This window comes from Mustela erminea, chromosome 12 (genome assembly GCF_009829155.1).
Source record: "Mustela erminea isolate mMusErm1 chromosome 12, mMusErm1.Pri, whole genome shotgun sequence".
NCBI classification, from domain to species: domain Eukaryota; kingdom Metazoa; phylum Chordata; class Mammalia; order Carnivora; family Mustelidae; genus Mustela; species Mustela erminea.
The window spans coordinates 83,882,904-83,897,205 of NC_045625.1; the positions used below are offsets into that span (position 1 = coordinate 83,882,904).

The 14,302-nt window shown below is 45.5% G+C and overlaps 1 protein-coding gene across 3 annotated transcripts in view; it reads left to right on the plus strand.

The window, feature by feature from the left end:
* Positions 1-14,302, plus strand: part of DOCK8 (dedicator of cytokinesis 8) — a 201,939-nt gene that overhangs the window by 113,206 nt on the left and 74,431 nt on the right. For all 3 annotated transcript variants that reach the window (XM_032308620.1, XM_032308621.1, XM_032308622.1), the window contains 5 exons: positions 8,841-8,958; positions 10,602-10,672; positions 11,753-11,891; positions 12,491-12,592; positions 14,175-14,270. In XM_032308620.1, coding sequence (XP_032164511.1) covers positions 8,841-8,958; positions 10,602-10,672; positions 11,753-11,891; positions 12,491-12,592; positions 14,175-14,270 — 526 coding nt within the window. The remainder of the gene's footprint in view (positions 1-8,840; positions 8,959-10,601; positions 10,673-11,752; positions 11,892-12,490; positions 12,593-14,174; positions 14,271-14,302) is intronic.

Consider the following 14,302-nt stretch of genomic DNA (forward strand, 5'->3'; position numbering starts at 1 on the left):
TATTACTGGAGTGCTTGTTCTGTTTTTATGTGGGGAAGCGATCCTTAAAATTTTGCTGCTTTAGGGGAGAAGAAAGGATGTGGCTGATACTTCTTAGCATTCTTCTTAGCTTTTGTCTGACTGGGCGCAGCCTCTCAAAGAGACATTAATTAGTTCGGTTAATGGAATCAGAGCTAGAACCAAAGAAAAATTACTTATGTTTTTAGTAGTTCTCAAGTTTTTATACTTAGTTGGAGATAGGATGGATGCCAAAGAGGCTCTTTTGGTACTAAGAACATTATCATCATTATATTAGATTATAATGTTACAATGTATATTATAACGTAATGGGTTGTCATTATATTATACTCCTTAGGCCAGGAGAATAGCTCTGAGATCCAGTTACGAGGCAGAAATTTTACAGGTATTAGAAAGCATTTTCTAAAGGAATCCCATGTTTAAATGTCAGTGAATAGTTGACCGATGATGTTTTAAAAACCTGTACGCTTGTGTTACCTATTGCTGTGTAACGAGACTTTACAGCATAAAACAACACACAGTTGTTATCTCCCAGTCTGTGTGGTTTATCCAGGTGTGGTTTAGCTGGATGCCATGAACCCAGGGCTCTCGAAGGCCACAGTTCAATGGTAGCCAAGGCTGTGACCACCGCAAGGGCCAGCTAGGGGAGGATTCACTTCCAAGCTCACGCCTGTGGTTGTTGACAGGATTCAGTTCCTCTTGGATTACAAGGGCTTTCATTCATCACTAGCTGTTGGCAGGAGCCCTCCAGAGCTTTTTGCTATATTTGTCTCTCCCTAGGGCAGCTCCCAACATGGCGACTGGCTTCCTCAGAATGATGAGCAAGAGGGTGTATGCGTAAGCAAGGTAGAAGATAGAAGCCAGAGTCTTTTTTTTTTTTTTCCCTAAGATTTTATTTATTTATTTGACAGAGATCACAAGTAGGCAGAGAGGCAGGCAGAGAGCGGAGATTGGGGTAGAGGGAGCAGACCCCCTGCTGAGCAGAGAGCCCGATGCGGGGCTTGATCCCAGTACCCTGAGACCATGACCTGAGCCGAAGGCAGAAGAAGCCACAATCTTTATGTAAGCCTTCAGAGTGACATCCTGTCTCTTCTGCTGTATTCTGTTGGTTAGAAACGAGCCACTGGGTCCAGCCCGCAAGCAAGGGGGAAGGGGTTTCACAGAGCAGGAATCCCAGGAGGCAGGGTTACTGGGAGCCATGTCGGAAGCTGCTACCACAGTTCTAACCAAGCTACAGAAGTTGGGGTGGAAGACGTAGCTGAGAAGGGTGAGTTTGGCCAGGGTGTCTGAAATGTGGACTGCTAAACAGGCCTGTTCCAATCCCACCCATGTAGATAAAATATATACTTATTAAATGCTTTCTAGTCACCATGGAAGAAAGAAAGAAAGACAGGCAGACACTAGTGATAATAGAGTTCTAACACACTGACTGGGAGCTTGATCTATTCAACAAATTTCTGAGCCCTCCCTATGTGGGAATCGCAAAGAACATCTAAACAACAGACCTTAAAAACCACACCATAGGTTTCATGTGTGTAGCTGGGAGTTAGGAGAGATGTGGTTAGCCATTGAATGTTTTGACTGTTTTGTCAGTGTCAAGTTTAAGAATGTTTTAGGGAAAAAAATATGGAATAAAAAAATTTGGATTTGAGACCTTCCCCCATTTCCATGTTTTGTGACTTTCCTTGACGAGTTACATATCCAGATCTTCCCAAGAGCAGTGCCTCATGATTAAAAATTACCCCATCTTCCTGTCTGTTTCCTTTCTCCACTCACACCAACAGTCCAAATCCAACCTCTTCGTAAGGAGGAAAGGAACCAAGAAAACTAATTCATACTAAGGTGGTAGTGGATGATATTTAAACCTCTTAATACTTGAAAACTCCTAAGTTGTGTTTCAAAAAAATAGTTGGTAACAGGGATGTCTTAATTGATAAAATTTCAATGAGCACAATGAAATATGTTCTAAAAAAGTTTCAAGTGGGATTGGAGAGAGATTTACTCTTTTTTAAAGCAGTCGGTTTTCCCCCAGCAGGTCTCAAATGCTTATGTATTTATGATTCTTTTCAATGTGAATCTGATTCAGATAAGATGTAAGATTGTGAACATCCCAACTTTCCCTTTGGGCCATTCTTGTCTGTGTTTGGGGAAAATGAGATTGTACTCGATCTTATGCATGCACACTGGGCCCACACGGGCGAAATCCCTCGGCCAGAAACAGTGAGTCTCATCCTGCTTATGGGCTACCTTCTCGAAAATCGTTAGATGACATCAAGTCTTGGATTTTTCTCTAGCTAACATGAGGCGTGTACCTTATCACATATAAAACATAGAGCCCGTTCATCAGTGTCTTGATAATCTTACCTGGTTTAGGTTCTCCAGATTACTGAGCATGTGGGTAGATCTTCCCTCCCAAGAAATAACATTCTTATTTTTGTGGACCCGTTTTCTCTCAAAGTGTGCCCATTTAACAAAACACATCAGGTAATGTTGATGCAATAAGAAACATAATAATCCTTGGGAGATTCACCTTCCTAAAAAAAAAAAAAAAAAAAAAAAAAAAGTTTAGGTAAAGCCCTTTAACCTCCCTGGAGTCAGGTTCCAGGTTTGCAAAAAGGGATGCTGAGCTAAATTTTCTGGAAGTTTCCTTCCAGCTGTGTGTCCTGCAGAAAGTGCATTCAGTATGGGGCAGGGAATTGAGTGCCCATGGTGATGAGGTTTGAGGACAGGGGTTGAACATGACTGTGGAACAGTGTGCAAAGGGGTGGACCGGTGTTGGGGGGACAGGTGGGTCAGGTTGGTGGTGCCCCTGTACTGGGACATGGAGATGGGTGTGGGGACAGCTTTTCTGCTTATCCATTGTGATTTACACGGAGCCTTTGATCCAGCTCCTTGAAAATGTTTTTATAAACTCTGGCTCATTATTTCTTCAAGCCCAGAATAACAGAAGGTGGGTTGGTGTTTTTTTTCTATGGATTCAAAGATGAAGAAATTGAACTCTATAGAATCGAAAGAGATTTTTCCAAAAATACACCACATCACAGAGGGGCAAGATAGATAAAGTGTGCATCACAGCTTAATAACTGAGAAAGAGGAAATAACCTTGATGCTTATTCTTGGACACTGCTGTACATGACGGCTTCCTCATCCCATGGAGTTATCATGTAGCCGTTAACATCATGTTCATTGGGAAAACGGTCGTAACTGAACAACACTAAATGATACAAAACCAAGATAAAGCTTCATCTACACAGTGGGATAAAACTGTTGAACATACAGAGGAAATAAAGACAGAAGGAAATAAGCTTGTCTGAACAATGATTTTCCTCAAGGCAGTAGGATATTGGGTAGTTGAGATTTTATTCTTTATACTTTCCTGTACTTTTCAGCTATTCAAGACTGAAAAATGGATTCATATTATTGTCATCATCCTTGTGCTTTCATATTCATGATTATAAAAGAGTTTGTGTAGGAGAGAGTGGAGTGGACCGACTCTAGAGGGTGATAGGAAAGATCTCTTTGATGATGGGACATGTGAGCCAAAGCCCAAGAGATGAGAAGGGACCAGTCATTTAGAGAACCGGGAGAAACTCTTCCAGATGAGGGGAACAGCAGGTACCAAAGCCCTGTCATAAGGATCAGTTTAGAATGATCTAGGCCTTGGGGGGAAAAAATAACAAAGCAAAACGAACAAACAAACAAACAAACAAAAAACTAGTACAGGAAAGTAATGAGCAATAGGGTCAGAGAAATTGCGAGGAGCCAGACCATATAGGGTTCATAATGAGAAGTGTGGGAAACCCTTGTAGGGGTCTGTCATAATCTGTTTCACACCTTTGGAAAAGTCCTCCTGACGCATATATAAGGAGTAAATTGTAAGGGGCAAGTGTAGAAGTCCAGAGATGATTGGAAAGCATTGCTCTGGTCCAGGGGAGATGGGCGGTGATTTGGAGTGGAGCGTGTAGGCCGTGGTGTGGGTCTGACCTTGCTGTGTGCGGGAAATCATCGTCATCATAACTGTCCTTAGTAAGTTCTTGCTCATTGATGCACACCACAGCCCTGCAAGGTCCGTGTGACTATTGACCCCACTGGGGCTTTGGAAAGCCTGAAGATCTTGCCCAAGGCCAGTTCTCTGGCCCCGGAGCCAACACCCTTACCCACTCTCAACGCAACCACTGGGAAACATTGGTTCGGCAGAGGGGAATGGTGACCTCAAAGATAAGCAAGCGAGAGCAGAGAGGGGTCTGTACCCCCAGCCACGTGCCCACACCCGACCTTGGACTGCCTTCTGCCCACCTTATGACATCTGTGTCCATTCCCAACAGCCTCACAGTTGGGCTCCCTCAGTTTGACAGAACAAGATCTGGGCGGTTCCATGGACACAGCCACGGGCTAGGTTCAGAGAGGACACACTGTCCCTTTACCTTCCAGGGCCTTCGTTTTCTCATTTTCAAAGATTGGGGCTTGGCGTGGGTGTCTCCCGACTCTGGCTCCCCAGACTTCTGTGCTCATCCTTTTACTCTCTCCCGGCCTGCCATCTCCTCTTTGGAGGGTGGTCAAGACTTTACTGACTTTTGAAGCTTATTGAGTATTATGCCCATTCTCGAAATTTAATTAATTTCCTGGTGATGACTCTCTTGCCTTGCATCTGTGTTATTTTCCACTTACGGTGTAGGTTGCAGTCAATGGACTTGACCATTCACGCCTACTCTTGGTCCTGAGATCACAAGAGATCACCAAGAGGACAGGATGATAGCTAGAAAGAGCTGGAAACAGAAGCCAGGAGGCAGGGAAAGTGTGTACCCCAGTTGGTACAATGCCAGGCATCAGTGCCCGAAGCAGAGTGGCCTAGAGAGCTCCCAAGATCGAGCAGTTCAGATCTGTCCCCAGCACTCTGTCACCCCCATCCTGCCCCCAGTGAGTCTGGGGGAAACAAAGACATAGGAATGTTACTTATTTGCATCCTTGGCCTTTGAACTTGCACAAGCAAATGAACAGCTGCTGGGTGTTCTTGGTAATTCCAAGTAGCGTTTTCTCTCCTTGAATACCTGTGAGTCTTCACTCATTATCCTGCAAAACCATTACGGCAGAGAATCCGCCTGCGTTTTTCCTCCCCTGATGTGGGATGTTCCTGTGTCTCCAGAGAAGTTTATTTCAATGTTTTCCCAAGTGATTTCTCAGCACATTACACAGGGGAAATATACCATGAAAGAAAAGATTAACGAAATGAGTTCTGAGGTCAAAACATTTAGGGAAAGGAGGTGCCTCTTTCCCCCTTGAAGCGGTTCAGGACGCACATTACCTTCGTGTCCCCTGAGTCTCCCCCACCTCCCCTGCTTCCCCACGGATGTGTTCACGTGTTGCCCAGCGCTGGGGTTCTGCAGAAGAGCGCAGGCAGTGCCGGGTTTGCTGGGTTTTCCGTGAGCAGCGGGCTAATGGGATTCGCCTTGCCTGATACCTGGCGTCGGACTAGAGGTTGTGTGACACTCAGGGAAATAAGCATCTTTGCTTTTAACAATGATAAGTCCCATGAACTGTAGGACTCTGAAATTTTATTGTGAAAGTGGGATTCTAAGCATCGATGCATCCATTCCTGGCCGTTCAGGAAGCTCTCCCTTGAACATGACCTCTGCCACATGGCTCTCTATTTCCATGTCTGGTGCCCAATCATTGACTGGGGGCTGTGAGCCCGGTCCATCGGGAGTGGGTTCACTCAGCCCCTGCCCTGGGTCTTGTCTGAGGGGGTGGTTATGAGTCTCGTCCCTGCTGATACTGTCATACCGAGGAAGAGCCATGGGGTAAATCCAGACGTTTTTGCGGAGGCAGGTCCGCAATGGCCATTGTCACCGGCGCGTGATGGCAGGATCAATCTGCCTGTTACAACTAAGGGGTTAGAGTGGCAAAAATGGAGTCAAGGCCAGCTTCGTCCTTCCCTTTTGATTTTCCTATCAGAGATTTCATAAACTAAACAGATACAGATTTTTCATCGTCTGCCTTCGCCCTTTTCCAGGGGGGCATCCTTTACATTTGAATATGGACCCAGTGAGTGGCAGCGACTACGTCCTCAAGATGGGAAATCGGCTAGGGATGGAGGCACAAATCTTTCCTGTGCAAATTCACATGTGTAAATAAGTGGTTCTCAAACCAGTGGGATTTGGAAGCCTTTGGAACAAGAAGATTTCTGTCTGGGGTGAACATGCTGTCTAGGATTTGGAACAGTGGACCAAGGGGGAAGAGAACAAGACATTTGCCCGAAGTAGGGGACATTAACTAATTGAGTCAGTCCTTGTGTCCTGTTGATAAGACCCAGAAAGTTAGGCAGACTTATCACTGAGGTGTCATGAGTGACCCAGTATGGCAAGGTCATTCTTGTCGTTTCAGTGGGGGTCTGATGAGAGGGAACACAGCTCTAGAGCCAGACTTCCTGACGTTAATTCCCGACTGACATTTCCTACCTATGTGATTTGGGGCAAGTTATGTAACATATCTGCATCTCATTTTTTTTATTTATGACATGGGGATGATATCATGAACATAGTACCTAGCTATAGGATAGTTATGAGAATTTAAGTTTAAGTTAATAAATAAGAGGATGTCTGTGTGACTCAGATGATTAAGGGTCTGCCTTCGGCTAAGGTCATGATCCCTGGGTCCTGGATTGAATGAACCTTGCGTTGGGCTCCCTGCTCAGCGGGGAGTCGGCTTCTCCCTCTCCTTCTGCCTTTTCCCACCATTCATGCTTTTTCTCTCAAATCAATAAAAATCTTTAAGGAAAAGAAAAAGAAGTACTTGGGAATAGTGCCTGACACAGGATAAGTAAGTGCTGTAATATTGTTTCTTTGAGTCAGGAATATGATTCATCAAAAAAATACACATTTGTTCTTCTATTCAATGAATATTTATTTAGTACCTACTATGCTGCAAGCACTAGTCCAGCTGCTAGTGATTCATCAGTGGATCAAACATCAGATAAAAATCTCTGTCTTCCCAGAGCTTTCCTTTTAGTGGAATATACTAGTAAAAATGCAAAGGGAAAGAAAAAAAATAAAAATTATAGTTAGCCTAGTACCTGTTCCATAGCTGTTAGATAAATGGATATATTTTTCGTATTGTTATTGTGTTATTGTCCTATAACTTTATTGGGCTGGGGGTTTGAACTCTCATCTTAGATAGGAGAAGAAAGCTAAACCTATCCAGAATGCCGTGGTAAGAAGAAACTGAAACTACACCATACAGACTAGAAAGGGAAAAAGAGAAAGAAAAGAAATGAAGTTAGGCCCATCGTCTCTGGTCACAAACTGTGTGTAAAAAGAGCTGAGGGGCACCTGACTGGCTCAGTCGGGGAGCTTATGGCTCTTGAGCTCAGGATTGTGAGTTCGAGGCCCACGTTGGATGTAGGCCCACTTAAAAATAAAATCTTCCAAATAAATAAATGATATGATTAATGAATAAAAAAATAAAATAAGCCGAGCCTTTTGTTGCTTTCTTATCCCGGTATCAGATGTTCCACCTCTAGGCAGATTTCCACGTAGGAAGGCAGTAAGACATTCTGAGCAGCAGACCCGTCTCGCTATGTAGCAAAGCAGAAAACAAGGTTGGTGCTTATCAGTTGGCTGCAGCTGAAGAGAAGAATCCATAAGGCCTCATTCCTCCCAAAATAATTCACCTCTGAAAGGAGACACTTCTTTGTGATAGTGACCTCCTGAGCACAGGGTTTTGCGTTGAGGGAAGAACTTGGCACAAATAAACTCCAGACTTTATTCACTAGTTCTTTTTTTCTTTTCTTTTCTTTTTTTTAAGATTTTATTTATTTAATTGACAGAGAGAGAGATCACAAGTAGGCAGAGAGGCAGGCAGAGAGAGAGGAGGAAGCAGGCTCCCCGCTGAGCAGAGATCCCGATTCAGGACTCGATCCCAGGACCCTGAGATCATGACCTGAGCCGAAGGCAGAGGCTTAACCCACTGAGCCACCCAGGCGCCCCTCTTTTTTTTTTTTTTTTTAACAACATATAACGTATTCTTTGCCCCCGGGGTACAGGTCTGTGAATCATCGGGCTTACACAACACACAGCACTCACCGAAGCACATGCCCTCCCCAGTGTCCATCACCCAGCCACCCCAGCCCTCCCACTGACCTCCCCTCCAGCAACCCTCAGTTTGTTTTCTGAAATTAAGAGTCTCTTATGGTTTGTCTCCCTCCCCAGTCCCATCCTGTTTCATTTTTCCCTCCCTCCCTCCATGGCTCCCTGCCCTGCCTCTCAAATTCCTCATATCAGGGAGATCATATGATAATTGCCTTTCTCTGACTGACTTATTCCACTCAGCGTAATACCCTCTAGTTCCAACCACGTCGTTGCAAATGGCAAGATTTCATTTTTTGATGGCTGCGTAGTATTCCATTGTGTATATATACCACATCTTCTTGATCCATTCATCTGTTGATGGGCTTCTAGGTTCTCTCCATAGTTTGGCTGTTGTGGACATTGCTGCTATAAACATTCGGGTGCACGTGCCCCTTCAGATCACTACATTTGTATCTTTAGGGTAAATACCCAGTAGTGCGATTGCTGGATCCTAGGGTAGCTCTATTTTCAAGTTTTTGAGGAACCTCCATGCTGTTTTCCAGAGTGGCTGCACCAGCTTGCATCCCCACCAACAGTGCAGGAGGGTTCCCCTTTCTCCGCATCCTCGCCAGCATCTGTCATTTCCTGACTTGTTCGTTTTAGCTGTTCTGACTGGGGTGAGGTGGGATCTCACTGTGGTTTTGGTGTGCATTTCCCCGATGCCGAGTGTTCACTGGTTCTTTATCTTCTCTTTTCCAGGAATCTTCTCTACGTCTACCCGCAGAGGCTGAACTTCGCTAACAAACTGGCTTCGGCGCGGAATATCACTATAAAGATCCAGTTTATGTGTGGAGAGGATGCTAGCAACGCGATGCCGGTAAAGAAAGAGAAATGTGTGCCTTCCAGCAGGGCGGGCTGAGCCCTACCCCACCCCCCCGCCCCCGGTCGGGCCACGCGGACAAAATGCAGGGCTCCTCCGCGTGCAGAGTCCGTCCAGTCAAGCCTACATGTCAGCACCTGCCTAGGCCTTTGGGGCTACTCGAGTATGGGTCCCAGGGTGCTGAAGGGGAAACAGGGTCATTCTAAGCTGAAAGTCTCTTCCCCGACTTACTCGGTAGTGATCTGTGACATTTGGAAGAGCAGATCATTTTAGAGCATTGAAAAACATGATGAAATCTTTCCACATCACCCTCCTGGAGGAAGAGCTGGCAGGCGGGCCCGCTGTGTCGGCCACGTTTGCACTCACCCAAGCCCCAGGCTGCCTCTGGAGGCAAATGTGAAATATTGCCTAGTAACATAACACCCATGCCGTCTCAGCACCCTTCAGGAGTGGGTCTTCAGCCTTGGACAAAATATAAATCAAATAATAAGATATACTACCGCACTCTCGAAGGTACTCAAAAGGCCAGAATTTGTGTTATTTTATATTTCTGCCACTAAATGAGATGGGTGGCTATTCCATCCCTAAGCCCTAGAATTCCGGTCCCGTACCTTTCTACTAAAGGAAGTTTTTTCCAGTGTTTCTATTCTTCAGATACCTACTTTTTTTTTCCCCCCTTTAAAAATACATCCTTCTCTTGACACATGCACCTTCCCAAGGCAAGGTCTCTTTTTGTGTCAGGATGGGAAAGCAGTCCTCAAGGAGGGCTCCTGTGGTTCCCTGCTCTGGCCCTTAACAAGGCTACCAGGGCTGCCTGGTCCAGCTGTGCAGAAGCTTCTGGGAGGGGACACGTGAGGGCCAATCCCAGCCTGTTCTCCTCTCCCCAAGCCCTGGGACCTCGTCATGACTGCTGCTGTAACTAGGAGAAGGCTCTTCTTTCCTTTGCCCAAAGAGGAGTCAAATCATGTAGAGGAGTCAAATCATGTACCTTCAGGGCTGAATCAGGCCACAGGAGGTGTCTTTTTTTTTTTTTTTTAAAGATTTCATTTATTTATTTGACAGAGCATAAGCAGACAGAGCAACAGACAGAGGCAGAGAGAGAGGGAGAAGCAGGGTTTCCGCTGAGCAGAGAGCCAGACACGGGGCTCGATCCCAGGACCCTGGGATGTGACCTGAGCCAAAAGCAGACGTTTAACTGAATGTACCACCCAGGCGCCCCTAGTGTATTTTTCTAAATAACAGGAGCATGTCGACAAGCCAGGGAACGTCCTGATCACACAAGAGACCAGGTCCATGTCTTTGGAGGAGAAAGAACCTGGATCAGAGTCACTGGGGACAAAACCGTGTGGCTTTGCCTGGAGTACGGACCTCTAGACCTCGAGGCCAAGTGGAGAGGGCACTAGTTTTCTAGGCTCACACCCATCTGGCTCTCGGTCACTAATACAGCTCCTTGGGGCCTCAGTTTACCCTTCACAGCTGGTTCTTCTGCATCGGTGTGCAGTTGGGTCAGTTGTAAACCTAGCGCACTTAATTTACAAAATGTAGCTTTGCCAGACCCAAACATCCATGGGGCTGATGACAGTTGCTTTGGTACGCCCAAAACCCCCTGCTAATTTGGTCCTTTCTCTGTTGGCACACAGGTCATCTTTGGAAAATCCACTGGCCCTGAATTTCTGCAGGAAGTATACACAGCTGTTACATACCATAATAAGTGAGTACCTTTCCGCATCTCAGATATATGCCATGGTTGTGTCATTATCTCCTGGCTTTTCTGAATCCCCTTTTGGTGATTCCTCCCAAAAGGTTTTATAACTCAGGGATTACGGGACAAAGGAAATAATACGTCGGTTCTATGATTCTGTGCTGCAGATGCATACTTTTTGTCACTAACTAAGACTGAGAGTAGAACATGTCTTTAAGAAGTGAATACTGTTCTGACTTTTAGGGAGCCTTCTGATGTAGCATGACACGGAGAAGTTTTATGGTATTAAACAAAGTAATACATTTCCTAACTAGCTTGGAGATACTGCAGGGGGTCAGAAGCAAAATCCAACCCTCCTTTCCCTGTCTCCTTGTCTTCTAAATATTACTCCACACCTGTGCTACTATCTACTTTAAGAACATGGAAGTTGGCCAAAAGAGAAATGGGACCCTCATTATTCTGTGGGTGCACTGAGTCACAGATTAATGTCTCAAACCATCATTGACATTTCACAGGTTGGGGAGGGAGCGTCAGATGCACTCAGGTTTGATCCTGGCTTGATAACTTTGGCCTATTGAAATATTTCTCTGAACCCTCTTCCCTCCCTTGGGACAGGTTGAGATGAGTAATGTACTTGAAGCCCTTAGTCAAGTATCTGGGTCTTTGTAATTCGGTGAATCAGGTTCCCTTTCCTTCCTGTTGGCATTCATTTGCTAATCTAGATTCCTCTGATGAAGGCCAGAGATGGGCCTGTCCCTGTTCTTGGGGGTGGAGATAGAAAAGGAGACCACAGCAAGACTGAGTCTTCTTTGGGAAATAAGTTGAGCTTTCCCCTTATGTGTGGAGTTTGTTTGTTTGTTTTCCTAACAACGCCTTAAGTTTGTGAGGAGTCCTTTGTAAACAAAGCACATCTGGGGGTATAAAGTTGGTCTCAAGGATCTTCAGCGTGGGAGCAGAATGATGTAAAATGAGAAGCACACCAAGCAGGCAAATTCTGAGGTGCAAAGGGCCTGTGGCATTAGAAGGGATCGTTGGAGAAAGCATCATTCTTGCTTAAGCTTTCTCATGTACAATGTGCTTTCGAAACAGGTCTCCTGACTTCTATGAAGAAGTGAAAATCAAGCTCCCGGCTAAGCTCACTGTAAATCACCACCTCCTGTTCACCTTTTATCATATCAGCTGTCAGCAGAAGCAGGGGGCCTCCGTGGAAAGTCTCCTGGGGTACTCGGTAAGTCATTGCCACCTTGCCGATTCACACTGCGGTGGTTGGACTCCAAGGTCCCTGCAGACATAAACAACTCAGTTCAGCTCACTTGCTTTTTTCCAAATGTCAGAAGTAGCAAAATGTGCCAAACCAGATTCTAGCAAAGAGCAGAAATAACTTGACTCGGCACGTGACACATTTCTGGAATGGCAAGCTAGCGGGTGGTAGATATTGGAAGAATACGCATTTATAAAAAAGCATCGCAACATCCATTATTTCTAGATCCCATATATATGCTCCACTTCCCCCAGGGGAAGAAAGTTATTTCTTTAAGAAATATAACGGGTAAAATAAACGTTGATGTTGTCTAGACACTCACAAACATGGGCCATAAAGAAAAATGCTACTACTTTGGCTCTGAAAGCAGTAAATCACTGATACCCCTATCTCAGGAGCTCTCAGAGAATTTAAAATGCAAAGAATTTGACAGAAATTACTGCTTGCAAGAGGCCTGGTCAATATCTAATCATCATTCAGTTGCATTTGATTATTGTGAGCTAGATAAATGGCCAGAATGATATGCTGTAATAATTCCACTTTATTCTTTATATCATCTGTTTCAGTGGCTGCCAATTCTCCTAAATGAACGTCTTCAGACTGGATCCTACTGTCTCCCTGTTGCCTTGGAAAAGCTGCCCCCCAATTACTCCATGCATTCAGCAGAGGTAAGCGGCAAGCTAGCCACTCCCGTGCCTTCCTATCTTCCGGTTCTCCAAGGAAGTTAGAAAAGCAAGCTTTGGGGGCACCTGGGTGGCCGGCTCAGTTGGTTGAGCGCCCGGTTCTTGATTTTGGCTCAGGTCATGATCTCAGGGTCGTGAGATCGAGCCCCGAGTTGGGCTCCCTGCTCAGGCTGGAGTCTGCTTGAGATTCTCTCTCTCCCTCTGCCCCTCTTCCTACTTGGTCCCTCCCTCTCTCTTTCTCTCTCAAATAAATTTAAAAAAAAAGTCTTAAACCAAAACAACAACAACAAAAAAGGAAAACAAGCTTTCATTTGAAATTTCTTGACTTTCAAATGTTGGCTGCTAGTTGAAAATGTTTCCAGCCCTGGGCCACACAGAACTGTCTGGAGGCTGGATCCAGCACTGGGCCCCCGTCTGTGACTCTGTCTTGGAGAGTTCCAGAAGTTCACACACCAGGCACTCTTCCTACTCCTGAGAGGACAGCGTGCTTCCTTCCGCTAGCGTGCAAGAGGTGCCCACACTCCCGTGGCCGGGTCAGGCTACACCGTTCTCTTGCAGGGCTATATGATGGTGTCTCTAGAGGATGACTATTCTGGTGGGGATTTAAGGCCAGAAATGGTCCCCAAGGACTGCAGAACCACCAACATATAAATGGTATGAAAGAGTCATTTTAAGTACTGAATGCAGAAGCCTTTGGGACTGCTCTCTGGAAACCTTTTGTTAAAAGAGAAAGTGACTTCGGGATCTCCAAGGCATTAAAGTTTCATGTCTCGTAAGATATTCTACACTTTGTCTCGACGTTCCTGATTAATGGGGAAATCACTACAATATGACTTTTTTTTTTTAAGATTTTATTTATTTATTTGACAGAGATCACAGGTAGGCAGAGAGACAGGCAGAGAGAGAGGAAGGGAAGTAGGCTCCTTGCTGAGCAGAGAGCCCGATGCGGGACTTGATCCCAGGACCCTGGGATCATGACCTGAGCTGAAGGCAGGGGCTTTAACCCACTGAGCCACGCAGGTGCCCCAATATGACTTTTTTTTAAAAAAAGATTTTATTTATTTATTTGACAGAGAGAGAGAGAGAGATCACAAGTAGGCCGAGAGGCAGGCAGAGAGAGAGGGGAAGCAGGCTCCCTGCCGAGCAGAGAGCCCAATGTGGGGCTCGATCCCAGGACCCTGAGATCATGACCTGAGCTGAAGGCAGAGGCTTAGCCCACGGAACCACCCAGGCATCCCCAATGCAATATGATTTTATTCCCATGCCCAGAATCCAGGGTCTTCTATGCTGGATGGGACCTTAGGATCCATCACTCATTTCAGACCCCTCCCATCTGTATAAGCAAATGAGAGTTCATTCGACTCATCAAAGTAACAACAACTCGTTCGGTGAAGAACTGAACCCGAGTGTTGGACCCCTGACTCCTCGGCTAGTTCTCTGGCTTCCAGGGAGGGAGACACCTGCGTAACCCTGACATTCACACTCACGCTGCCTCGCTCTGCTAGTCTCTAACCAGAAAAGGGGATTGGATTGCTAATTGTTTTTTTTTCTTTTCCCTTCAACACAGAAAGTCCCTTCACAGACTCCCCCCATTAAATGGGCTGAAGGACACAAGGGAGTATTTAATATTGAAGTGCAGGCTGTTTCTTCTGTCCACACCCAGGTAAGGAACATATCAGCATCCTCTTCAGATCA